General features: G+C 36.8%; 1 protein-coding gene across 1 annotated transcript in view; it reads left to right on the top strand.

Moving 5' to 3' along the window:
• The first annotated feature begins 3,809 nt into the window (after nt 1–3,809).
• LOC149782667 (uncharacterized) overlaps nt 3,810–26,750 on the top strand; it is a 36,733-nt gene continuing 13,792 nt past the window's right edge. Inside the window, exons 1-9 of the mRNA XM_089935164.1 lie at nt 3,810–4,678; nt 5,564–6,139; nt 6,501–6,661; nt 7,540–7,853; nt 14,345–14,417; nt 22,688–22,823; nt 23,179–23,310; nt 23,723–23,915; nt 26,263–26,480. Coding sequence (XP_089791290.1) covers nt 4,672–4,678; nt 5,564–6,139; nt 6,501–6,661; nt 7,540–7,853; nt 14,345–14,417; nt 22,688–22,823; nt 23,179–23,310; nt 23,723–23,915; nt 26,263–26,480 — 1,810 coding nt within the window. The 5' untranslated portion in view covers nt 3,810–4,671. The remainder of the gene's footprint in view (nt 4,679–5,563; nt 6,140–6,500; nt 6,662–7,539; nt 7,854–14,344; nt 14,418–22,687; nt 22,824–23,178; nt 23,311–23,722; nt 23,916–26,262; nt 26,481–26,750) is intronic.

Here is a 26,750-nt window from a genome sequence, read left to right on the forward strand (position 1 = left end):
AAACCAGGAAGATATGGGGGCGATCCTGTACATCTGCTTGGGGAGTTCGTCAAGCACTGGCAAGACTCTCGATAACAGAAACTACATATCCCACGTACGGTGTACAACGGAATCAAACAAGCTTTCATTGTCAGCGATTTTACCAAGGTTATCAACACCGTCACCAAGGACAACACTGTCATTATCACCTTATTCTTTGTCTTCGTAGGCGTCGTCTTCATCATTAAGATGCTCCTAAAACATCGTCTTATGTCTTGATCTTGTAATCGTTTTCTCCACCTAATCCTCATTATCATCAACGATTTCAACAAAATTTCTAAAAAATTAAAATTCTTAAGATTTCTTAAAATTCCAAATTTTATACTATATATTTATCTGTTGTTTACGTTTGTAAACGAGCGAATGACATATGATTCAATGATATAAAAAGGGCACTCACCATCTTTTTTCCGACTTCCGCATGGTCGTTGTTGTCGTTGTCACCATTGCCACTTTCGTCATCACTTCTTTTTTTCGTCCCTTGGTTTCCTTTGGTTTTAGGTTCGTCGTATTCCTTCTTGTCCTCAGGACAGAATACTTCCATCCATAAATGTCCAGGATTGATTAAATGATGAGCATAGATTTCTCTTGTTTCTAAGAGTTAATTCCCTTTATCAAATACCAGTTATTTATAAACACCTTTGTATTCGCATATTGAAGCCTTAACTAAACAAAAGCTACAATAAATAAGTTCGTTTATGGCCCGATGTTAACCATGTTTTACAGAGTAATGGCCCTGGTTAGACTGAGAGTAGACAAAAAAATTGACTTATGAGCACCAACACTCGTTGTTTCTCTTTTATTTCTAAATTTTGTTTCATATTTCAGGTAAAATAACTGTGTACTTTGACTTCAAGAAGGTCCTAGAAAAGATCTTGGATGAGTGGTCTTTTACATTTCTTATAGAGTTATGGCCCTCGTCCAGTTTACAATAACCATCGCTTTGGCTTGGAACAATTTAGGCGTTACGCCATTATATGTCCAGTCTTTCGTTAGTTGTACTATAGGAATCTGGAACGTTGGTTGCGTGATCAGTGCGTATGCAAAAGCCTCTTGTTCCCTGTTGTTTAGTGCATTATTTTCTCAAGAGAAACTTTAGTACACAGTATTTAGTGAACGTTCCGGTAAATGTTCCAATATCTCAGTACCAAATTGGGTTTAAATTTTGATGATTAAAAGTTAAATAAAGTAATAATCCATTGCCTAACTCCCGCTTTCAAGCAACCGTAAGTCAATATGAGATGAAACCATCGGTTCATTTGTAAGCAACACAAATTATTTAAACAATTTGAGTACGAAAATCAAATTCACTGTCAGTACGATACACTCCCGTTCCAACTTAAACCAGTATTAGTTCAGGGTGTGTCAGTTTCCAGGGGCTGATATTCCAGGGTGGGTTTCCGATCGGTAAGATTAAACAAAAACGAGATCTCGACAAGACTTAGATCTGACACGCGCCTTTAAAAGTTGACGTACTTCTGACCAAAACAATTTCCTGTCCATATCATTCGGTATATACCCAGATAAATCTTTCGTAATGTGTTTAAGATAGTCCTCATGTACGTTTTGTACTTTTAGATAACATCGTGTAAGTTGTATGTTGATAGCCAATGATATAATGTTTCAAACCAATCATACATTTGTTATGCTTTTGCATAGCTAACCCACAACCAAGGTAAGCATCAAAGCAGTATAAATTTATGACTTTTAAAATATGTTTTAGAAACAGCTGAAAGCAATTTGTTTTAGTCCACTATTATCATCAATTACTTTTATTTTTAACCATAATTTATGGAAAATATTACGCCGGAAAACAGGAATAAGTACATGAAACTGTGTAATATTATTTATTTTCTAGGCTTCCATCATAGCAACGTTTTACCAAAAACATCTTTTGTAAGAAGATGCGCATCGAAGGGTAATAAAATATACACATCAAAGGCTAATAAAACATACACATCGAAGGCTCAAAAGGAATACACATCAAAGGCTAATAAAAAATCAATAAAAGGGGTTGGGCTTGGAACAAAGTCAAAATGTTTAGGTGCAAATTATTATAATGTAAAATGTTCTAATTTGTTTAATGTAAAACTTTTTCAAATCTGCATAATGGACTTTCGATTTAGCCACTAAAATGAAGTACTCCTTATCCTTTCCCCGCAGCTCTGTTTAATACTGTAGTTAAGTAATACACTTCATAACATTTAAAGAGATAAAACTGTACAACTCCAAAACAATTATTGGTGCAGACAGGCCATTAAATATTTCTGATTACTGTTATCAGTCAAGCGTTCAAGCGTTAGGTAGTATTTATACATACCCAAACTGAGCATTACACAGGGGTATGGGGTGTTTAAGTGCTTTTGTAGAAAACAGACATGCACAGATAAGCACGTACTGGCAAAACCTGGTATTGATAGAAGAGTGTCTCTTTTTTAAGAGACGTGGACGGCTCTCAAAAGGGCTTTTTATTGTTGTACTGGAACATTGAGATGTTAACGACAATATCCATGAGGAATAGGTCTCATCACGCGCTTGACTTCAGCACAAAGGTAAGCACATTCTTAAGTAGAAATTGATCTAGTATATCTACATCTGCAGATTCCTCCACTTCATCGCCCTGCCGCTGCTGGTGTTGCTTTTTCTGCTGCTTCTCTGGTCATTCTTGACTTCCTTTTTTATTTACGAATGTGACAATGCATGTTCACAAATTATTTTAGAAAATACAAATAAAACATTTTGTTTCTAAATCCACATGTTTATTTCATAAGCCCCACCCGCGGAAACATCAGTTATGAAGAGAACGGACTAGGGCTAGTCTCTGACTCTTCGTTTACAAGTACCAAAAGCATTAACGAGTAACGTATTTAAAGGGTTTACAACATTTTCGAATCAGACTAGATTTTTCCAATGATCTAATACCGCGTCATTTTTCTATTTGTGCACACTGCTATTCGATGCTAATGAAAATAAAATAACTATATGCGCCTCTCAACAATTAGATGCTTTCAGTTGACTAAATCTTGCCAGTCTTATCGGGACAAATCCAGTAAACTACGTATCATGACTGTTCTGTACTTTTATTTTAAGAGAGGCCACCTTTTTGGTCGCAGCAGCAGCAGCAGCTAGGTCAGTAAAAGAAGACTTCGACGGAATACTAGTTTCTTTGGAGATGAATGTCCATTTTTTCATTAAATTGGAAAACATTACTACATGTTTCGCTTAATATTAGCGTTGTTTTTTAAAGCCTTGACTCAACGGTGTCGTTATACCCTTGACACCAAGTCGATGATTGAATGTTAAATAATGATCATGATATACCTTTGCCAACATCGTATTCTTATGTCTATAATATAAGTGTACAACTCTCACTGTAATTTCACTTAGTATGTATGGATTATCTTAAGCATTTCAACCTTGAAAATGCACGGCTTACATTTGAATATAGTCCCGGACATATCTAGTTAGTATATCTATCGTACAATATTTATGTCATGTGATCTGTTTAAATCAATCGTAGGTTAATCCTGAGCTTGCAAATAAATATATTACATACTGAACACATTATACATTTTTAAGTGTTGTTTTAGCCGTGGAGAAACCAGCAGTAGCTGTCGTTTAATTTCAATTCTACACCGTCTTCAACTGATACCATGAATATTGACAAAACTACCTAGAGATTAAGGGAGTTTCTTCTCAATAAATCATTATATGGTATCTAAAGAGATGACATGACATTTAAATTATATGAAATTAAGAATATGTTGTGTTATTTTATAGTATGTTGTGTTATGAAGAGTGATGCAGATGAAATATTAATTATTATTAAAATATGATATGACCAGTTCATTCAAAGTAATTTTTAATGCAGAATGACTTGATTTTACACCATGTGTCAAAATGGCATTATGATCAACGAATAAACACGTTTAAGACACCTTCTACTACAATATTGAATTTATTTTCTCAAAATAATAATGTGATATTTTCTTTTCTCGCCGGGCATTGCTAGTATTCGATGCCATCTGCCACACAAGTGTCATCCCAGCGTAGTCCTAGAAGTGGACGAACGTCAAGAGTAGCTTTATACCAAATTTTGCTGAACCTGCTTATCAAGGGCGTTGAGTTTGCACGTCTTTTCATTTATAGTATCTTCGTCACAAACAACTCTACGATGAGCCGATGCGTGCTGTATTGTACGTCTGGATAGTGTGGCAAGACTTTAGAATAGAACCCTTATATTCTTTAAGTTGGTAAGATTTTTCAAAATTAACATTCTTATGGCGGCGAGTCAAAGTAGGGTTCCATCGAATACACTATTTTATCAGGCATTTGTCTGATACTTGGTATACCTTAAAACGCTTCGACAGCCTACAAGAAAAATACATTATCTTGATTTGTATATTTTTCAGCTTTGCTTGTTGCGAAATTATTTACACACAGAAACTCAATTCTATTGAATATCGGAAAAATATGGATTTGAAAGTCAGTAATTGTGATAGGCAACATTTACGACAAAGACTAAGATCCTGGTCTATGAGTCATATCATGTTCTACTTGTAATATCTTTTCAGTGACAGCAATGTACCGGGTCTTCTAGCTTAACCAATTGTGCAGAAGATTGGTGTTTGAATGTTAAGTAGGTAATAAATTATCTCACATAAATTGCAACTATTTGAATGTGGATCTCAAATGTCTATGTTACCATCAATTGTTTCTTCGATCATAAATTGATATGATCGGTACATTTTTACTTCCTGCTAAAGTTCAGTTATAAACAGTAATATATTTGGGTATGTTGGTGTTATTCCCCAGTAGAGGGTAAGTACTTGATTGCATGGCCAGGGAGTGAACAATAGTAAGAAATACAAGTATTTCGTTCTTTTTCTATATGTTAATCGTCAGAGAAAACTGTGCAATGTCATTTCTTACATTTCATTATATTTTAAAACATCTTGTAATTCTTTCAAACCAATTGAATCAAATATTTGTTCAGAATCAACGAAATATTATCCAGGTATAAACTTAAGGACTATTCCTTTCGCCATTTTCCTATTGAAGTGGAAGCTATTTGGTAAATCTCGTAATCAGGTTTGAAATTCAGGACTCATCCCGTCGTTATATATATATATATATATATATATATATATATATATATATATATATATATATATATATATATATATATATGTGTGTGTGTGTGTGTGTGTGTGTGTGTGTGTGTCGTTAAACAATTTCCGGCAAATCGAACAGTTTATTTAACTTCGTTTGGCAGTAGGCCAAAATCCTCGATCATGCATAGAAAAATGAAACAAGAGTAACACGTTTTACAAATACAGAAATATTGTGATAATAAAAATGCCTTGTTTATAAGAGATCTTGGTACATTCGGAAAGTTGAGACATCTGCCGATGTTTTAAACTATTTGTTCCTTAAGACAACAGAACAATACTAGTGCTTCTATTGACCACAATGAACTAAAGATATGAAATTTATATATTGTTGACTTTTTGATCTCTTGCAGATATTTACGAAAAGCCTCTAGAAACTATACAAAAAATGAGGTCCGCAGAAAATGCAGCCAAGTCAAATAACAACACGGAGAGGAATCTGAACAATTCAATGGAAATAACGTCAGGAAACACATTTAAAATGACAAAGTTTCAAATTATCAAGAACGTGTTGGTGGTCAGCTTAGTGTTTCTGTTTGTGTTCACATCCTTCCAGTCCTTGTTCAACCTTCAAAGCAGTCTTAATAAGGAGGCCGGGTTGGGAGTCATTGGTTTATCAGTGATATACGTCGCTCTGGTCGTTTCTTGCATGCTTTTGCCGCCAGTCACAATCGCCCATCTTGGTTGCAAATGGACTGTGGCATTTTCCATGCTGTGCTATATCGCGTATATGGCAGCCAACTTTTACGCCATCTGGGGTACAATCATCCCTGCTGCTATTATTCTCGGACTTGGAGCAGCGCCACTACGGTCCGCAAAGTGCACGTATATTACACAGATCGGAGTTTGGTACGCAAAAATGACCGGTACAAGAGAAGATTACACCATCAACCGATTCTTTGGAGTATTCTTCATGATATTTCAGACGAGTAAGCAACATACCTTTTATGTGGTCGCATTATATCATGCATTTAAGATTAAGATATGCGGACTAAGGAGAAAATCATTGTGCATCATCCTCCATTAGAGTTTCGTATTCTCAAAAATTATATACGGTATGATCTAAGAAGGAAATGGTATAGCATATGTTCATAATGTGAAGGATGCGTGTGATAATATAATTAAAGAAGTCCTTAAATGACCAAAATATTCTTGCTAAGAAAGCTTCTTTTCACGTTAAAGCTTCTACGAAACAAAATTATTCATTAAATATTGAATCGCTTTTAAATCGCTTGCTTAATTGATCAATCAATAAATTCTTTGTTGTATTGATTCGTTTGCTGATTCCAGGTCAGATCTGGGGCAACTTGATTTCTTCCATGGTGTTCAGTCAGAGACCTGCGAACTCCGCGAATAAAGTGTCGACTGAAGATCTCCAAAAGTGTGGAGCTAATTACGATCCAACAATAATCGTTAAGAACGCCAACCTTGACAAACCAGATATGGATAAGGTAATACCAAAGACTAGATGCTGAGTCTTCATTTTACAATATTTTTTAGAATGAACTTAATATGTCATATATCACTATTACTATATGACAGATGACTCCTTCCTTGTACATCACGTGATGGAACCAGAGACCAGTGAACGTCACGCTTATCGTGTCGTTTGAATGTGGGAACAGTTCAACTAGCCACGTAAATAATACCCACATGGATGAACCAGTTATGAACAAAGTAATGCCAAAAAGTAAACCTACATCTTCAAATGTGAGCCTTTATTTTGAATCTCCCTACCATTGCAAATTTTATAATAGCTTGGATGTGACAGGTATCACTTTTAAGTCAGTCCCAATGGCATCTGTTTACTTCCTTGTAATTCAAGTAACGGATCCAAGAATCTTACAAGTAAGATTTCTAATAATACCTTATATGATAATTGGAGTAAGAGTTCACCACGTTACACAATGCTATCATGTTTATTTGTTTTCCTCAGTCTCATCCACTATTTCAAACTTCGCTGTTTTACATCAGAATGATAATTTAAATATTATTTGTAGGAATGAAAAACCCTGCCAATGCTATTGCATCCATCCAGCCATCAACAGTAGTTCTGTTTCAGATTATAAACGGTGTGAATAACATTTTGTAATGTTTACATCCTACCTGAGATTTAGCAAATTAAATTTGCGCAATGTATCTTTATATATGTAACTTTCCCTGCCACGGACCCTGTTTGGTTTTTCTTCTCGAAAATCACCATGTTTGCGGTTTCTATAACATTGCATACTATTAACCAATTTTACTGGGGGGGGGGGGGTATGGTTAATTTACCTGATTTTTCCAATCGCAATCATTTATTTATTTTATCAAATATATTTAACTTTAGATTTATACAGTCTGTGGTATTTACATCGCAAGCGCAGTCGTAGGCTTCCTGATTATCATCATATTTCTCGACCGGATCGTGTTGGACAAGGACGATGAAAAGGAACCGGTTGAAGCCAAGAAGATCTCCCCCCATCTGTTGATGAAAACCTTCAAACACTGTTGGCGGAGCAATTATCAGAAGCTCATCGTACCCCTCACCATTTACAGCGGAATCGAACAGGCCTTTATAGCTGGAGATTTTACAGTGGTATATTTAAGTCCAACAACTCAGTATGCTTATTTTTTAATTGAACATGCTGTTACTGCAAGATAGTCCGCTGAAATACCTATAATTACAATCCATGTATGAAAACATGTTTACTGAATCGGAATATTGAAATGATTACCTCGTCAACCTGTTTCCTTCGCTTTCCTGTTTGTATATTTTTCTACTGTGGCATTAATTACAAGGCCCACCGAAATGTAGTAATCTATGGAAGAGATGAGGATCGTAATTGGCCATAGACTCCAGCAGCAAGGAGGGTGGGGACTGATAGAAAATAAATGGCCGTCGACAAAGTTTATTTACCCAACCTATTAAGTCTCAATGTGGAATCAGATGCTATTATGAGCAAGAAACAAAACATTTATCCCGAACGATCTAGATTTATACTCAAAGAGCCACCATACTGTAATCTGACCTAAGAACAAATTAGCAAAAGGAAGTGCTTGCGACCAGGTTGAATGACATTTGATATCTGTTGAATCTTGGGTAATTGTTGTATTTTTCTTTTCCCATTGCCATTGTTGGATCACCAAGTGCGCAAATTTTGAGATTCAGAGGATTTTTTTGTTTGTTAATTTGTAGTCAACCACACACACACCCCTTAAGTGAAACATGGATGCTTTAGAATTAATACTCTTAATTAGATTCGAATTGGCCCACGTTAGTGCAGCTGGGTTAGATTTATTTTTATTAAGTTTACAATTAGCCTTTTATATGTTTCGTCTATTTTCATTGCATCGCGGGTATTTGTTTCATTTTACGCCATTTATATGATTTTATCTTCTTCTAATATAGCTTTATTTTTCAGCAGAGGAATAATCGTTTGCGTCTTTTATTCTGATGTAATCAAAAGCATTTTTTTTCTCATAATATCGTTTAAGCGCTCGAAATTCTTGTCCGCCGCAAGAAACACATAAATGGGTATTTCCCTTAACACCACTCCACACTTCAGACATGGTTGTGGTCCAGTACTGCCACGGTGAACACTGGCCATGTGATATCCACAGTAATTTCCATGACAATTTATTTACAAGGTGTGACTAATCGGATCATGACCCACCAACAACTATCTTTTGCCTTATGCATATTTTATAATTGGATAAAGTTCAATTGAACATAATACTTTTCCTAATTATATATATGACTAATTCTAATGTTGCAAAGCAAATGCAAGAAAAGAAGTTTAATCTAACCGGGACAAAAACTGGATTCCCTTAGGTCGGAAATCGCACAAGAAAAACACTAAACGAGATGAAATCGTTATTAACTGCGAGTGAATTTGAGAGATTAACATAAATAGAACCAGAGAAGAATAGATAAGTTTTTTGAACGAGAACGAAAAAGAATGGAGATTGAACCACAACACACCACTATATATGATTTTGACCAACTGAGTTAAAGTTATGTGATTTTATCAAACAAGCAAAGAACAAATTTATCAACAAACGTGCGTCTCATGTTTTTTTCAACATTTAGGATAGATGGTGATGGTATTTTAATTGGTTCCACAATGACTGACAAGCGAGCATTTACTATTGTTAATAATCTAGTTGATAATTGCAAGTACATATTCAGAACAAAAAATTATTCTAGAACATATCATACAAGATGGATCAGGTGGATTATTTGTGATAAACTCGACCCTGTTAAACAATCACGTCAACATAGCAATGTAGTTTCAAAAGAAAAAATTCTAAACCGGTTATTTTCAGTGTAATATACAAACCATACTACAATAACTCTTAACAAGTTCCGCAGTTGTTCACGCAATTTGTCGTTTAAATGAACGAGACATAGCCGCTCTGCTTCGATGAAATTACGTTGCTAAACGTGTCAGACAGCATTTTGTAAACCCAAGCGTGGAAATGGACTTAGAGAATCAAGAATAAAATATAGCACACTGGGAAAACTCTCTTATCAACGGAGCTAAGACGGATGAAGGGGTCATTTTAGAAAAAACACTGAAATTTCCGATAATTATAAAAACAATCTCAAACAACAATTTGTACAATTCTCGTAAATACTGTAGTAAGGGTGCTCCAGTAATTTTGCATGATCATAATTCGCATGCGCGGACGGACTCGTTGACAATATTTCCAAGAGAGAGAATAATACGATTTTACCACGGTGCCATTTACGAAGAAATCTACAACATAAGTAAGCATGATCCTGTATCAGTCTGGTTATTTCATAGAGATGATTCTGAGTATGGAGTTATTTATATGAACAAACCGCTCCAACATACTATAAAACATATTTTGTTAAAATACTACATAGACAACGATGAATTACTCAAATATTCTTTTAAGGTGTCGTTTGTTGTTGTGCATATAAGCGAACAAAAAATTCATGGCGACCTACTCAAAAAAATTCTCGATGATGTATCACGATCATCTTTTGTCGAATTTGGTCTAGCGGTCTTTGGAAAACAAAATATAATTCCTCCCATATGATTTCTCTGACAATTCCTTTTATTATTCAATTAAGCGATTGAATATCAATTCTTCTATGGAAATAACTGCTATGTTCATTAATTTGGCGTATCAGGTCATATTTTAATCTTCGAAATGAAACAACCATGTTATATACGTGATCTCTAAAATATTTCAATTCACCCACAGGTAATTCCACTAGTCTTCTAAAATATTCAAGTCTGGCATCTGGTAAATCTGCCAGGGTACGACAATCGTGCATGATAAATACTTGATTTAAATATTTATACTTGAAATAAGTCCCCATCTAAACAATATTACATGACTAATGGCACTGGTCAACAGTGAAATCATTACTGACTTAAAAAGGCCCTAATCTGTAGTATTTTGGTGTGCCGAACACGAATATAACCGTGAAAAATTTGTATTGGCTCTCGTTTTGAAGATATTCATATACCTCATTTTCTATGTTTCACTGTGTAAATTTCTCCAGTAGGACTGCAGCAACATCCGGAATAATGATGTAACATTGCATAATACCATCATGCTCACATCATCCACAGTTGATTGCATCATTTTCTGATGCAATGCAATACTAATGCCATGCGGCTGCTGAAGTAAGTTGACGTCAGCAGTGTACTATACATGTGTAGGCCTATTATACTAATGCCAGGCGGCTGCTGAAGCTGACGTAAGCAGTGTACTATATAAAGCCCAATCAGATAGGTTCAGCATTTAAAATATTTTAGACGTTGTGCGAGACAGTTCAAGCTACTGTTACATAAAACTTATTATTTTATCCATTTACGTACAATAAAGAACAGTAATGCCTCGAAAGTGTGTTAATACCGCGGACAATTTTTGCTATATTTGTGGGGAAGTGACATTTGCCAACCAGAAGAAAAGTATCAATTCTCAAGTGAAGAAGGCATATCATCTTTACTTCGGATGCAAGGTTGGTGACCAAGACAAGCCTTGGGCTCCGCATATATGCTGTGCTACATGTACAACACAGCTTTCACAGTGGTTGAATTGCAAAAGGTCATCAATGCCGTTTGCAGTCCCAATGGTGTGGAGAGAGCCAAGCAACCACCTAAATGACTGTTACTTCTGCTTGGTTCCTCCTCTTTCCGGCGGAATAACAAAGCGAAAGAAGTCGAGAATAGTCTACCCAAACATTCCGTCTGCATTGAGACCAGTTCCACATGGTGAGGGACTTCCTATTCCAGAACCTCCAGCAGAATATTCTCTTGATTCATCTGACGAAGACAAAGGTGAGTCGACCTGTTCTTCTCCTGGTCCATCAGCATGCAGTGATCCAGATTTTCACTGTGGTGCATCATCAACCCCACACAGAATAACACAGGAAGAACTAAATGACCTGATTCGTGATTTGGACTTATCAAAGAACAAGGCAGAATTGCTAGGATCAAGACTCCAACAATGGAATCTTCTAGAAGAAGATGTCACAATTACTGCATATCGAAAGCGCCACCAGCAATTGGAGCCTTTCTTCAGAAAGGAAAGTAATCTGATATTCTGTTCCAATATTGAGGGCCTCATGAATGCTTTAAAAATCACTCATGACCCACAAGAATGGAGACTATTTGTGGACTCTTCGAAACTGAGTCTCAAGGCTGTGCTTTTGCACAATGGAAACATTCTTCCATCTATTCCAGTAGCGTATGCTGTCCACATGAAAGAGACATACGATAACTTAAGGCAGCTACTGAATTCCATTGAGTATAACAAGTACAGCTGGCACCTCTGTGGTGATTTGAAGGTAGTTGCCCTTTTAATGGGACTGCAGCAAGGATATACAAAATACATGTGTTTCTTATGCGAGTGGGATAGCCGAGCAAGGGAAATGCACTACATGAGGAAGGAATGGACTCACAGGCAGAATGTAGCCATTGGAGAGAAGAATATCCAACACCCAGCTCTGGTTGAGGCTCAGAAAATCTTGCTACCACCCCTTCACATCAAACTAGGTTTGATGAAGAACTTCGTGAAAGCCATTGACCGGACTTTGCCAGCATTCCGATACCTGCATGAAAAATTCCCTCGACTCAGCGAAGCAAAGATTAAAGAGGGAGTTTTTGTGGGTCCTCAGATTCGAGAGCTTTTCAAAGATGACCGGTTCAACAACTTGCTGGAAGGTGACGCGAAACAAGCATGGAATGCTTTTCGCCTAGTTTCTACAAACTTCCTCGGAAACGTTAGGGCAGAAAACTATAAGGAACTAGTAGAAGACATGTTGATGAAGTATAAGAAACTTGGCTGCAATATGACTCTAAAGATTCACTTTCTTCATTCCCATTCGGATTTCTTTCCTAGCAACTGTGGTATTGTTAGTGATGAACACAGCGAACGTTTTCATCAAGATATCGCAACAATGGAACAAAGATACCAGGGAAAATGGTCCACTACAATGCTGGCTGACTACTGCTGGACACTCCTCAGAGATGCTCCCGAACAGCTGTACAAGAGACAGGCGAAGAAATCTAAGATGTAGTCAATGACTTGATTTTTTATAGGTAGGCTATTACAGTTGACCTTTTACTATTGGAATGCATTTCGTTATGTAAACATTAATTTCTTGCAGATTACAAAAAAACTAGAGCCAATTTTGCAATTTGACTGTCATATTCGTGTTCAGCACATAAAAATTGATAAGAATTGACTAATTTTATTTCAGTAACATGACTTTTGTAAAAATTTGTTGTCCAGTGTGGTTAAAGACCGTTGTCTTTTATTATTATTATTTTCTTCGGAACAAAATCAGATTTGTGTGGTCCTGGTTTTTGTTCAACAACAACTGGTGTTATGAACGGTCATACCAGCACTGTTCTGATCGTTGACTTATATATGTGAACGGCGTAATTTGAAGTCGCAGAATCCCCCGCTGTAATTTCAATACCGGTGCTCAACTTTGGCTCGCCCACTTTCATAGCGATCCTTGATTCTTTTCGTGTTATTGATTTAATTCTACGCTGAAGTTCATCATTGATTTGTTCGATTTGATTTATTCTGCTGGTGCGTTGATGAATTTCCAATCCGAGAGTGGCTGCCATTCTCATCAATCTTGGTTTTATGCGATAATACCAGTGTATTGTTGGCGTCTAATCCACCAAATGATTATTCTCTGATATGTGGCCAACTATAATGAAGTCGTAATTGTGCCAGTGCGATTTCAAGTGACCGACTATAAGGAGCTTTTATCGGAGTTGGAAAACCAACATCGTTTTCCGGCCGTGTTGAAGTCGCTGTTATCATTGCGGTCGTCGGTGACGTTGTGTTGGCGATGATCTGTTCCAGTCATGGTTATCTATACGGTGGATTCTAAATGTGGCCCTGTCAACGTCGGCAAAGGTATGTTTACGTTTTTGTGATACAGACAATAAATATCACTAATTGCATCAAATTCATTGTCCGATGTTACACCATCGTTTAACTCCGCTGACAGTATCGATGATATATTTTTGCACGCATATGTCGCCGCGTACGTTATTTCTGTGTGCTCGTGCAATTTCTTGCTGGCACATGTAGATAATTTGTTCGTGATAATATTGAGGATAACAGCAACACAGACAAGAACAATGACACTGATTCCACCCGCGTGCGATATCCCGTGCTTCGCTGATAACTTTCTGATTAATGTCGTTGTTATAACAAGGAGACCGCGTTAATAATATTGTTGATGGCGAGGAACCGTATACGATATTTTTTGTTTATCATCTGCTCGTCGACGATTTCTTTCAGCGGCGCCTTCTACGCACCTGCTCGATTATACCGAAAGGATTGCGTGTGCTTGATTATGCGTTATACTAAGTTACCAGGTGAGGTGATTTCGCGACGAATTCCAGACACCACCAATACGTCGTTGCGGTTAGGGTTGTGTCTTCCTGATCCAGTATTAATGTTTCCTCGGTATTTTAATTTAACACGACTGTCAAAGTTCCGGAAAACGACCGGTGGAATGACGACATTGATATGTCTTAAATATCCTAAATTTAGCGGCAATAAACACGGAGTGACTGTACACCCCAGTGATCTCAGCGGTATGTTTGATAAAGTTTTTCGTTGTGACCATGTTGTTGTTCCAGTGTATGCCGTGCTGATGAACGGAGTCGTGTGAATTGCGCTATCTTGAATGGTTTTGAGTTTTCAACGATTTCAGTGAGCTTAATGTTGACGACTCTTGTATTTCCAAAGAAATTATCTATGGTTCTATTTATGTGTCTACGAAAATCCTAAAACATGTTTATGTCATTAACATATTCAGGTCTGAATGTGGTCAGTCCATCATTGGTTGTTATTAATGAGGTCACCATCGGGATGTTGCTGTTGACCATGTATTTCGTCGATTCAGCGTCATCTTTTGATGTTGGTTCTCTCAAATGAGCTTTGCTATTTTCGCTCATGTTCAGATCGCCAATCATTGTATCACCGGCTTTAGTAACGCATTTACTGATCTCAATTCTGATCGTGGCCTGGTTGTTGTTCACGTATTTGTTTGTTGCCACCTCATCCTCTGATTTTTTCTCTCACATTGATAATTGTATTTCTGCTCATGTTGAGATCGCCACACAATAAATCTCTACTTCTTCTAATACGTCCAGCAATCTCTCCAGTGATTCTTAGAAGTGATTCCTTTGAGTTTTTAATTTTACCGGTTTTAGTAAATACCACTAAGTTATCTTTGGAAGCCCCCGGATCTCGCAAAATAATATCTGTAAATGGAATATTGCTCGTCTTTAACCGTCCTCACTGATCCTGGAAAACAACAACTTCATTTGTGTCAATATCGGCGATCAGCAAGTTCATCTCGTGTTGCATATTTGGATAAATCAATATCACCCTGGGGCTTGCCTTTAGCAGATCCTCCTTAAATATCTATCATTATAAAATATAAACTTGATTTAAACATTGCCGTCTGATGGTATACTCATGCATATCTATATGAGGCGGCATAATGACCTTGACACATTATTAAGTACAACAAGTACGTCTGGACCGCATATTGGTGGATCCGTTTTTGCATGTGTTGGTAATGTTGAATACCAGATTGGTGGAATAATATACATTCTACTGCTGATATAACATAAACATTCTTATGGTGGCGTCAATCCGTACGAATAAAAAAAGTTACAACGCTACGTGGGTCAAATGCGTATCAAATCCAGTGAGTAGCTGGACTAGAACGCACATCGAGATTAATGATACCGGTTTCAACAGGGTTTGGTTTTACCGGTAATTGATCACGCATGAAAAAAAAACTCTGAAGTAAAGCAAAATTGGACATGGAAATCTTTAACGAAGCGTCCCCGGCAGTTGCAGACGTAGAACATTCCGCGTTCCTGGTAACATTAGACCCCGTCTTTTTTTGAAGCGTTTAGACCATGTCGAGAAACGCCGTGTCCAGCCGTTTTTTTTTTTTCCAATGCCATACTGGCAGCTGTTTCTATAGCACCAAGTGCAGATGCTTTGCACAAGCTGGAGCCGCTGATTCAATTGGCGATGGCAACACTGCCAGAAACGGAAATATACCGCGTTTTTTGTTGTATCGCTGATCGCATCCGCAGAAAGATCACGTAGAGCGGCAGGTTTTGATTTCTTGCCGTTATTGTAATGTTTGAGCTGAATTTCAGTCAACGATATATTCATTTGGGCCCTGCAACACCGCTGATTTCGGAGTTATTTTGTCACATAATTCTTCTTCATGCGGATTGAAGTTTGTTAACCTGACCAGGTGTCAGAGTAACATTGACGTGATGATATAACAATATAACATCATGAATGATCTAATTAACATTTGCTTGTTTTTCAACGGGCGCGTCAATGACTCTCATTCGTCCACCAAGGCCTTCAAGTAACATTGTTTTGCCTGACAGAATAACAGCGATTGCTCTGGATTTAGCAATAGCACCTGGTGCTGCATGAGCCGGAACATGTATATCAACGACTGATTGCCTAAACAAATTTAGGTGTTCGAGCGGGAATTAATAGATCGAATACAATGAGGTAAAATCTCGCTGAGATATCTGCAAACCAGAATCAATATCCTGATTCCGACCCATAAATGTCATCAAACGATGATACAAACGTGCAAATTGATTATTCTCAAAATTCAATAACACTTCTTCAGATGGTTCTGTATGACCATTTATTCTCAGAGAGGCTTCAGAAACTCCAAGCAGGTCAAACACCATTGGGTTTTGCACTTGTGAGTCTACTTTGATGTTTTCCTGAATCGCTATGAATTTATGTTCTAGCGCTGAAACTCGCTATTATGATGCAACCTGCCATGTGAATACCCCAGCAACGTTACTCTGGACGCTGTCTGTTGTTATCGACAACCACGACAGCGTTGACTTATCACCGCTGCACATGTCAGAAAGCAGCCGTTGTGTCTCAACGAGCGATGGTGTCATTGTTGGCATCCACAAATAAACTAAACATATTAATAAAATTGAATAGGCTCATAATTCCCTTTATTATTCTTTATATCATTAATTGTTCACAATACATAATGAAAAATAAAGACAAACATCAGCTAAAGTGAAGCAAATCTTTGTCGGCGGACGATATGAACGATATAGAGTGCAGTCATTCCCACCCTTCATGGTCATTCAAACCAAAGACTTTAACGAGCACTGACCGCTCTAATGTCATGTATAGTCGAAAAGACTAAACTTGGTTTATTCGGCACTGTAAAGAAATTTCAAAACATTAAAACGGGTAGCTTGTTAGTGCAGAGTGAGCGAAGAGGACAAAACAGCCAGTAAATTAAGACATTCTTTGATATTTCAGTACCTTTTTCTCCCACTCTTCACTGAATTTGTTGAAGGGCATGATTCGTTGTCGCGACCTGAATTCATCGCAGGCATTAAGAACCAAGGTGTCACTACAATTCGACGAATCTGTATCGGACGTGGTGGAACTTTGCATGACACAAAAAAATCATCCTTACCTTCAAGGTTGATTTTTACATTTCATTTTCACTACCATGTTTGAAGTTTCAGAAGTACGGTTATCACAAAGAGAGATACTTGAAAAGGAATCCCACATTATATTATCTGTGGTAACTTGACAACATGACAAAGAATTTTAAAGGATGAAGTTCACCTCCAATGTATCCTTTTCAGTGGCAAAAAAGACGGTAAAATCCCAAATCTCTCTGCATGGTTCAACCTTCTAAAACATAGTAAAGACCAGTCCAATGATACCAAAAGAAGCACAACTTTACAAGGCATTACTAAAAGCGTCATTCTACATAGAGTGATCACGTTTTGTTCCAGTTATATACTACCAAATTCCAACTTTCTACCTAATGAGTTAAACAACTTCTTTCAACAGTTGCCTACCCCATTCTTCTATTCTGGGATTGCAATGCCCGTAACATTTTATGGCGATCGATGTAAATAAATGACAGACACAAAAGGGTAAATGTTTTCATTTCATTTCCAAACATGATTTATGTCTATATAACACAAAATCACCGACATGTTTACATCTGGGAATAAATACATATACCTTCATAGTTCTGACAACTATTTCTTTGCTTGAGGATTATTATTGGAAGGTCGCTGATGACATTCATAGCAATTACCTCTTACAAGTTTCTCTAAAGAACATTAAATACTCTACTATCGAAGCGCCAATTCCACACTGAAACCCTTTTTAAAAATAGACTTAACAGAGATTTATTTTTTAACGTCAATAATTAAACATTTTGCGTCTATTTTATTCGGAATTGCAGAAAAATACATTCCAAAATCCGCAATTAACTCTGAAAGAGCCCATTCACTAAATAATGTAATGAAACTATTAAACAATGCACAGAGGCAGCCAGAAAAATTTTCATTCGTCAGGACGCCCGAAAATTTAAATAGGTACCCCATATTTCAGACTAAAGCATGCTGCGCAATTAACGAATCCAAAGAGCATCATCTACTTTAAACTCTCGCTCCCCCTGTGGTACGGCAAACATCAGTTCTTCCCGGCAGTTACAAGTGTCATCTAAATATTTACCAGAGTTTCGAAAGCTGAAAAGTCAAAATGGAAGGATACATTAGAAATTCAATTCAAATAAGTCAGAAAGTTATAATCTACCACTTTCACTTTTGGATCTTATCATACATCCGCTAGACCTGAAGATTTGAAACAAATACCAGAACCAGCAATTATACCTCTTTTGAAACTTTTCAATGATTCATAGACCACTGGTAGATTACAAAAATTTAGAAAGATCATACAGTAATACCTGTTCCCAAAAAATGAAAGGATAGCACATATCCTATCATGTACTATCCCATTGCTTTGACGAGCTGCTTGTGTAAAGCAATAGCACGCATGGTCAATGAAATGCTTGTTTGGTACTTGGAGACTAATAATTTAATATCTCTTTTCCAACGTTGCTTCCTATATGGCCGTAGTACTAATAATACTCGTGTGTGTGTGTGTGTGTGTGTGTGTGTTTTTAACGTTGCTTTAACAATTTGTCATTCATATCGCTACGATGTCTGCAGTGTGGCAGTTTATAGTGATGTCTAGCACTGAGGCATCATGCCTTATACATGTAGTATGATGTCCCACCCAGTCACATTATCCTGACACGAGGCCGACCAGTCCTAACACTAATTCTTAATGCTGAACGCCGAGCGAGGCAGCTGTTAGTACCAAGAAATAACATTTAGTAATTGTTTTCAATATCTTATCTGTGAACTTGATCCAATTCCAACATCACTGCTGCATGAGTGCAAAGATCCAGTATCCTTCACTAACTGATGTTATTAATACCTATCTCTCATCAGGGGAATCCCTATCATTTTTCAAAACTGCCATTGTAAAGCCTCTGATGAAGAAACCAACACTAGACCATAACGATTTAAAGAACTACCGCCCAGCTTCTAATCTTCCAGTCATATAAAAAATCATAGAAAAGGTTGTTCTATGCCAGCTTGTATCTCATCTGAATTCAAACAGTCTTTTTAGTAATATACAATCTGCATATCGCCCTTGCCACAGTACTGAAACTACTCTTCTAAAAGTAGTTAATGACATTCTCTCTGCTTTGGATAGCGGAAAGATTACAGTCATCGCCCTCCTTGCTTTGTCTGCAGCATTTGACACAATAGACCATGATATATTACTTCACCGTCTCCAGCATGTATTTGGCATTCGTGATACAGCCTTACTGTGGTTCAAGTCCTACTTTGTCAACAGGACACAAATTGTGTCTGCAAATGGAATACACTCCAGCCCAGTTGATCTATGTTGTGGTGTTCAACAGCGGTCGTTCATTCTATACACTCAGCCGCTCTCAGGTGTCATAGACCATCATCCAGTGTCGCACCAATTGTACGCTGATGACACCCAAATATACAAATCTAGCCACCCAACTGAAGTTGATGCTACCATCCAAGGTGTAGAGAGGTGCATTTCTGATGTGAAATCATGGATGACATGTAACAAGCTGCAGATGAATGATGATAAAACTGAGGCCATTCTAATTACAACACAAAGACTTTCTCATTCACATCCTTTACATCAAACAATAAATATCAGCAAGACCAACATTAAATTCACACAATCAGTACGAAACCTAGGTGTTACTCTAGACAGTACTCTCACAGTGACCAACATGTAAGACTGCATATCTTGAGCTGAGACGCATCAGCTCCATTCGCAAATATCTTTCAGTTGATGCCACTAAAACACTTGTGTGTTCATGAGTACTTTCAAGACTGGATTATTGTAATTCAGTTCTGTCTGGTTCATCTCAATATCTACTCCAAAAACTTCAAAAAACACAGCTGCTCGGATCATACTTAGAGTACCACGATCAGAGCACACCTCCCCGCTGCTCTATACCCTACACTGGCTATCCATTCGATCCAGAATCAAACACAAAATATGTTCTCTGTGCACCGTTTCACTGTCGGACTCTAGTCGAACATACCTATCCGACTTAACCCATGTGTACACACCAGCAAGACACTTACGCTCCTCTTCTGACAATCGTATACTCATTATTCCCACTATGAAAACAAAGTCATATGGACAGAGTTCTTTTGCATACCAGGGTCCAGCAATGTGGAATGAATTGCCCACTGAACTTAGATACAAAGACACGGTGATCACATTCAAGAGTGCTCTCAAAACTCACTCATTTCGACTACAAGAACAAACATAAAGACCTAATAATGTTTCCTACCTTAATTATTCTCAGCATGTTTTTTATGTTTTCTAATTTCACGGTGTTTGTGTTTGTAACAATATCATTATATAATGTTTTTTATCTCATAGGTGTTGTCTAATGCTGTAAAGCGCTTAGAACTTCTAAAGATTGGGCGCTATACAAAGTCCTCATTATTATTATTACTAGGTTTTTGACATCAAAATTAATAGCAATACCAAGCTCTTGGCTCATGGTGCGGATTGCTCCCTATAGGCTGATGATTTTCCAATATGTTATCAATGAGGCATAAAGAAAGACAACTGCAACATGATTGAACATTGGGCCACTCTCAATGGTTTTAAATTCTCAAAATCACATATATGCATTTATGTCAGCTACGAAGAAAACATGATGATCCGTAATTCACTCTGGACGGAAGACATTTACTGATTGTTGAGGAAACATGGTGTTTAGGTATTGGCTTGACAAAACGTGCGTTCATTCCACGCATTAAAAATTTGAAAGCTAAATGATTGAGGGCCATTCATTTACTCAGAGGTCTCACTGGAGAGTTTATCTGATGAATTTTCATCCTACAATGACTTATTTCAGAAAAATGAGAATAATTTTAAACTGAAGATACAAATAAAAACAAACTAATGATTTTTCTAGCAGGCATATGAGATTTTGACTCCGGCAATCAGGTTAATTCCTGATACAACTGGTGGCTTTTATACTGAACCAACACTGCCACCAACCCCTGAATTTTACATTCATTTTGACAGCAAAAAGGCTGTTTTGAATATTCTCCTGTGACAATGCAACTAGAAGAATCAGTATGTGCCTTAGGCATGAATAAAGTTCACTAGTACTATAACAAATTAGCATACTTTCATCACCCCTCAGCCATCTAGATTTTTAGATATTTACCTCTGTAGCAGACACACGTAAATACGTAAGCCAAGTCGGCTGCTCATTTGCAGCCTAAGTTACGCATTTGATCTCCAATGCTCGTCTAACTGTGACAGGTAGTCACCAACAAGCCAATTGATTTCGAAGCCTAACTCAAAGTAAATCTCAACCACATTACATATTTAGCTTCTGTGTGAATTTATAAATGCTAGGCTTGTGATAATTAGGTTCATGACCTTTACCTTAAAAGTTAGAGAGGTCTACAAATACGAAACTATCCTGTGATACCAAAGTAGCAGCGCGCACCGACTGGGTTGCTGATAGAAAAGTCGTTATTAACCCATATAGAACCTTTTTAAGATCCAAACTGGACTATGGTTGTGTTGCTTATTGTTCAGTCAAAAGTCGTACTTGACTATTCTGGACCCAATTCACAAACAATCATTACGACCCGAGTTGTGAGCATTTGGGTCATCCCTATGTGAAAGCCTTTTCCATGAATCGAATGAGCAAATTTGTATCACATCGCAGAGAACCATTATATGTGCAATATGTCCTAAACTTAAGATCAAACCTTTCGAATCCTGGTTTTGCGTCTGTTTTCCGACCAATATAAATAACGTTATACCAAAATAAACCAAGTGTCATACCTATATATGGCATTAGAATATCTTCCAACGTTGACAGTACAGACATTAACCTTTCGAAAATCAAACGTCTTTCGTTTTCCCTGGATACTTAAACAGCCCAACGTGCTTTTTAAGCTCAGCAACGGAAAAAAACGTCATGTAAAGAAAATCCTTCTACGTTTCATAACTCTTTCATAACTCTCTCCAAATTTAATAACTTCTGAAACTTTTACACGCATGACTCAGAGGATGGGAAAAAGGATGATTAAGCCTTCATTAGCGGAAATCACAATACAACTGTTCGCTTACCAGAAGGTGGTTCAATATTTTTTAGACTAAATCATGTAAACACACATTGCCCTGAAACATATCGAAACCAAACTTTTTGTTTTATCTGATTTAAAATCAGTACGGAGGTGATCACAATAATTGTTAAGCAATTTTATCAATAGAGAAAGAAAGAGAGATTCATATTGTCAGACATACGGAGAGGCAGATGTTTTAATAGAGGGACAGACACATAAGCAATGAGTCAGAGAAACAAAGAATGAGGTAGTACATATTATCAGAACTAAAGACAAAATAATAGATAACATAATGGTTGGATATATAAATATAGATTGAAGAAGACAAATAGGTTGATAGGTGAAGATTGCAAAAGACCAAAAAGAAATGAAAAATTCATCTCACGATTTTATTCTTTGATCTCTTTCATTCCTTTCTAGTCCTACGTCAGCTGTGCATCGGGCGTCTGGAACGTTGGCTTCGTCATGATCTGTTATGGAGTGGTTGACGCCGCATGTTCATTTATTTTTGTTCGTCTCGTGCAGTACGCGGGACATATTCCATTCTTCGTTCTGGGTAAGAAGCTCAGTCAATCCCATCAATACAATGTCAGCCATACAAAAAATCATTCCAATAGTGTCAGATTATGTTTGTGTTTGCATTATTTTAGCAATTTAGAGCCTGTTCATTAACTTTGTGTATCCTTGTCCAGACAATGATACGAATTGAACTTTACGGTTTTATATTTTACACGATCCATGAAACCATGAAGCTTATGTTCGATCACACACTACTAAACGATATTTCTTGATTTGCTTCTGGTAGCTAGAAAAGACATTCAACTGCCTTTTTAAATACCACCTTTCGAAAAAAGTAAGCATATATTAATAAAATTGAATAGGCTCATAATTCCTTTTATTCTTCTTTATAGCATTTATCGTTCACGGAGGATGCCAGATCATCATGTTGCAATGGCTACCAGACCCAGATGCTGTGTATGAATTTTACATCGTGGCAGCCCTATGGGGGGTGGGTGACGCTGTCATCCAGACACAGATAAACGGTGGGTTTCCAAATCTACGTCATGCAGTTATTTTATCGAACAATAATCTAATTTTGACAAAATTAACAATTCCAATACTTTTAAGATCAAGTCATATTATTATTATTATTATTATTATTATTATTATTATTATTATTTCATTCAAAACAAGATCACTTTCTTTAAAGATGATTATTACGTTTTCTTTTTTTAAAGAAAAATAATGATAACACTTCTTGCTTTGATTATGTTTTTCTTATTCCAAGCCAATTCAGTAGTCAAGGTGTTGACTAATTTTACTGCTTGTACAGCCAACATATAAGATACCTGTCGTAAGAAAACAGCATACATGATATTTTTGAAGCAATAACGTTGTAACTATCATCATTAAAAGTGAATAATGCCTGAAATGCTTGCCTGTCTTGGCTTTCAGCACTATATGGCTTCTTATTTACGAAGAATACCGAAGCTGCATTCGCCAATTATCGGCTGTGGGAATCCATGGGGTTTATCATTGCATTTGGCTACAGCGGTTATCTGGTTAGCAGAATGAAGCTATACGTCTGTCTTGTATTCCTGTGTGTAGGGATGTTCTTCTATGGAGTCATTGAAGTCGCATACAGAGGGTATGAAAAAAGTTATGAATAATTTACTACCATATAATTTCCACAGTGCCAGTTTATGGAGCAATTGAACGCAGTGCTCCTTAAACACGTATTCATTTCATTGCTGTGATCAAAACATCCTGTGCTTTTTCCGTCGAGATAGAAACATGAGATGTTTTTAGCTGCCATTGAGAAATATATTATGAGCACAATATGGCGGCGAAAGCAGACAAAATGAACTTCCTCGGCATCTGCTTTAGTAACATATGTGGTACACTCCGACGGAGGCTGCACAAAAACGCATCAAATGTACATGTACTTCTACAGCTACTTACGGTGTTATTATGTACTTGATGGCAAAGAATGGGCTATTTTCAGATTTACACCTAAATAAGGCTTTGTGATTATTGTAAAAGAAAGAAAAATTAAAGTGATCTTTACCTTTGTCAAACATAGTAGTCGTATTATTTTAATAGAAATGCAAAAACAGAAAGTCACAATAATAGCTGGATATGAACAAAAAGTGTTGTTCAATGTTTTGTAACAAATTATAAATCGTAGACATCTGGATGAGTGGTACCAATAGAGTCCATCATAAAATTTTCCAAATTGGAAACTGCAACCAACTTATTATCAATATCTGCTTCGTCGTATTATAATTATGAAAAGCTGTCTACAGGGTCCTATAGGTCGCGCAAGGGCGGTCCACAAGAAAATTAACTACTGTGGGTTTCGATCTCAATATACTGGATTTGCACGTTAAGCACTGAGATATCCAAAGCGCATCATTTCGAGTGGCATGTGGGATCTCAGAGCACAAAGCACTGTAGGTTTCAAAACATATTTCAATTTAATGATATATTTAACGTTAAATAAACATCAGAGTTCCGCTGTTGCCGTCATATTAATGCTTAAAATTTCCCTTCAATTTATTGTATAAATATTGATTATCATTAAGACAAGAGACATGGGTGTATATGGTAGTTTTAGTTTAAATGATTTTTAAGCGGTCAGATATGGTAATGTTAGAAACAAATTCTACATAGTTCACACATCTGATACTGATCAAAATTCTGGTCCATAGGACTTGGAGTCTGTGTTTGTCACCACTTTAAAAGCAAGAATTTATAATGTTAATGAACCCTGACTTTGTCTCTATTTTGTAGCTTTGATAAACTATTGGCCTGTTTTAAACTAACAGTGTGTTCTGTGTAAAGTGCAGTCGTGTTGAGCCCTAGCTTGGGTGAACATTAATAATTGGTTAGAAATCTTCTTTGTGTTCGATGTTATTGTTCGCAACATTTGTACCCCGTACCTCGTAACAGCCTCCGAAACGTGTCGATAAACTTATGTCATTTTATTATAAATGTCTTTGAAGAAACAGATTTTGCAAATTGAACTAAGTCTCTTGTTTGATGTTTTACTCAGATTTATATTCGTGCTGCAATCTCACTGTTTTGTGTAACTTTATAGACTTTGGAAACAATAGTGCAAATACCGATTATAATTTAATATAGTTGTTTCAAAAATCGACATCTTTGAGGCAAATGCCCAATAAAGCTAGACCTTTTCCTTTAATGTTGTAGATGCCCCATGAGGAAATAGAATTGTACCTTATAGAATGATTACCTTTTTCACAAGCAATGACACATATATATTATTATGACGTACTGTGACAAGTATTCCGAATATCAACGTGTTACATAATCATTTGATTCTTTTTCAGTAGACTCTAGAAACAAAAATGTCAACACTTTTGGATTAATTATTGCTGTGCAGCAGAAACAAACAAGCAATGTTTATTTGGGTTGGGCTGAGGCTGCTTTATGGAATTTTATCTGCAATGCAGTTTGTCTCACTTTATGCTGAACTTATTTTGATTGACGCATATTAGCATTGTTTGGCGAATGTTAGAAGAACTCACTCAAACTCCGGTTTGGTTTGGTTGGAGACTGAGCCAGCTTGAAGTATATATATATATATATATATATATATATATATATATATATATATATATATATGTGTGTGTGTGTGTGTGTGTGTGTGTGTGTGTGACAATTTAGGAAAAGTATATGAGCATTACCCTAAATCCTGTGCTTAGAAGATATACACACACACCCCATTCATTTTTGTGTCTTTAAAGAATCGGATTCGTTTAAAAACGCGAGAGTATTGTCACAGAAGACTGACTTTAGTATTTACATGACCAGGAAGTAAAGATGAAGTAATTTGCATCTTCAAAGTCATGGAAGATGTAAATTCTGCAATAACTGATCGAGTTATCAATGTTTTCTTGTCTTAATTTGCTCATTAAATAAGTATGATTTTACAACATAATGCACTGACGCCTGCTTTTAATAATTAATAGATCGGCTGTTGATAAACACTTTGACGATCTTCAAGCAAGAGGCCACACAGATGAAAATTATTCTGGGATAAATGGTAACCACGATAAAACCTATGACGATCTTCAAGCAAGAGGCCACACAGATGAAAATTATTCTAGGATAAATTGTCACCGTGATAAAACCTATGAAGATCTTCAAGCGAGAGGCCGGACAGATGAAAATTATTCTAAGATTAATGGTAAGCGTAAACGAGCTAACATTAAAGGCGTACTTATGCTGTAAAAGTAAATATTACTGAGGTTGAGGGAAATGCATTATGCATTATTAACTTGCAGTCTTCTATGCTAGTTTTATGCTATGTTTCCTTAAACACGAAACTAATTTACCATATTTTCTGGGTGAGATGCTATAACCGCTTACTTCGACAACGACTGCGACAGCGAAGAGAAAACACCACAACCACACAACCTCCACACTGTCGTGAACAGTCGTGCTTCACTCAAATCCT

The sequence above is a fragment of the Sinohyriopsis cumingii genome, chromosome 15 (genome assembly GCF_028554795.1).
Source record: "Sinohyriopsis cumingii isolate HCF-2022 chromosome 15, ASM2855479v2, whole genome shotgun sequence".
NCBI classification, from domain to species: Eukaryota; Metazoa; Mollusca; class Bivalvia; order Unionida; family Unionidae; genus Sinohyriopsis; species Sinohyriopsis cumingii.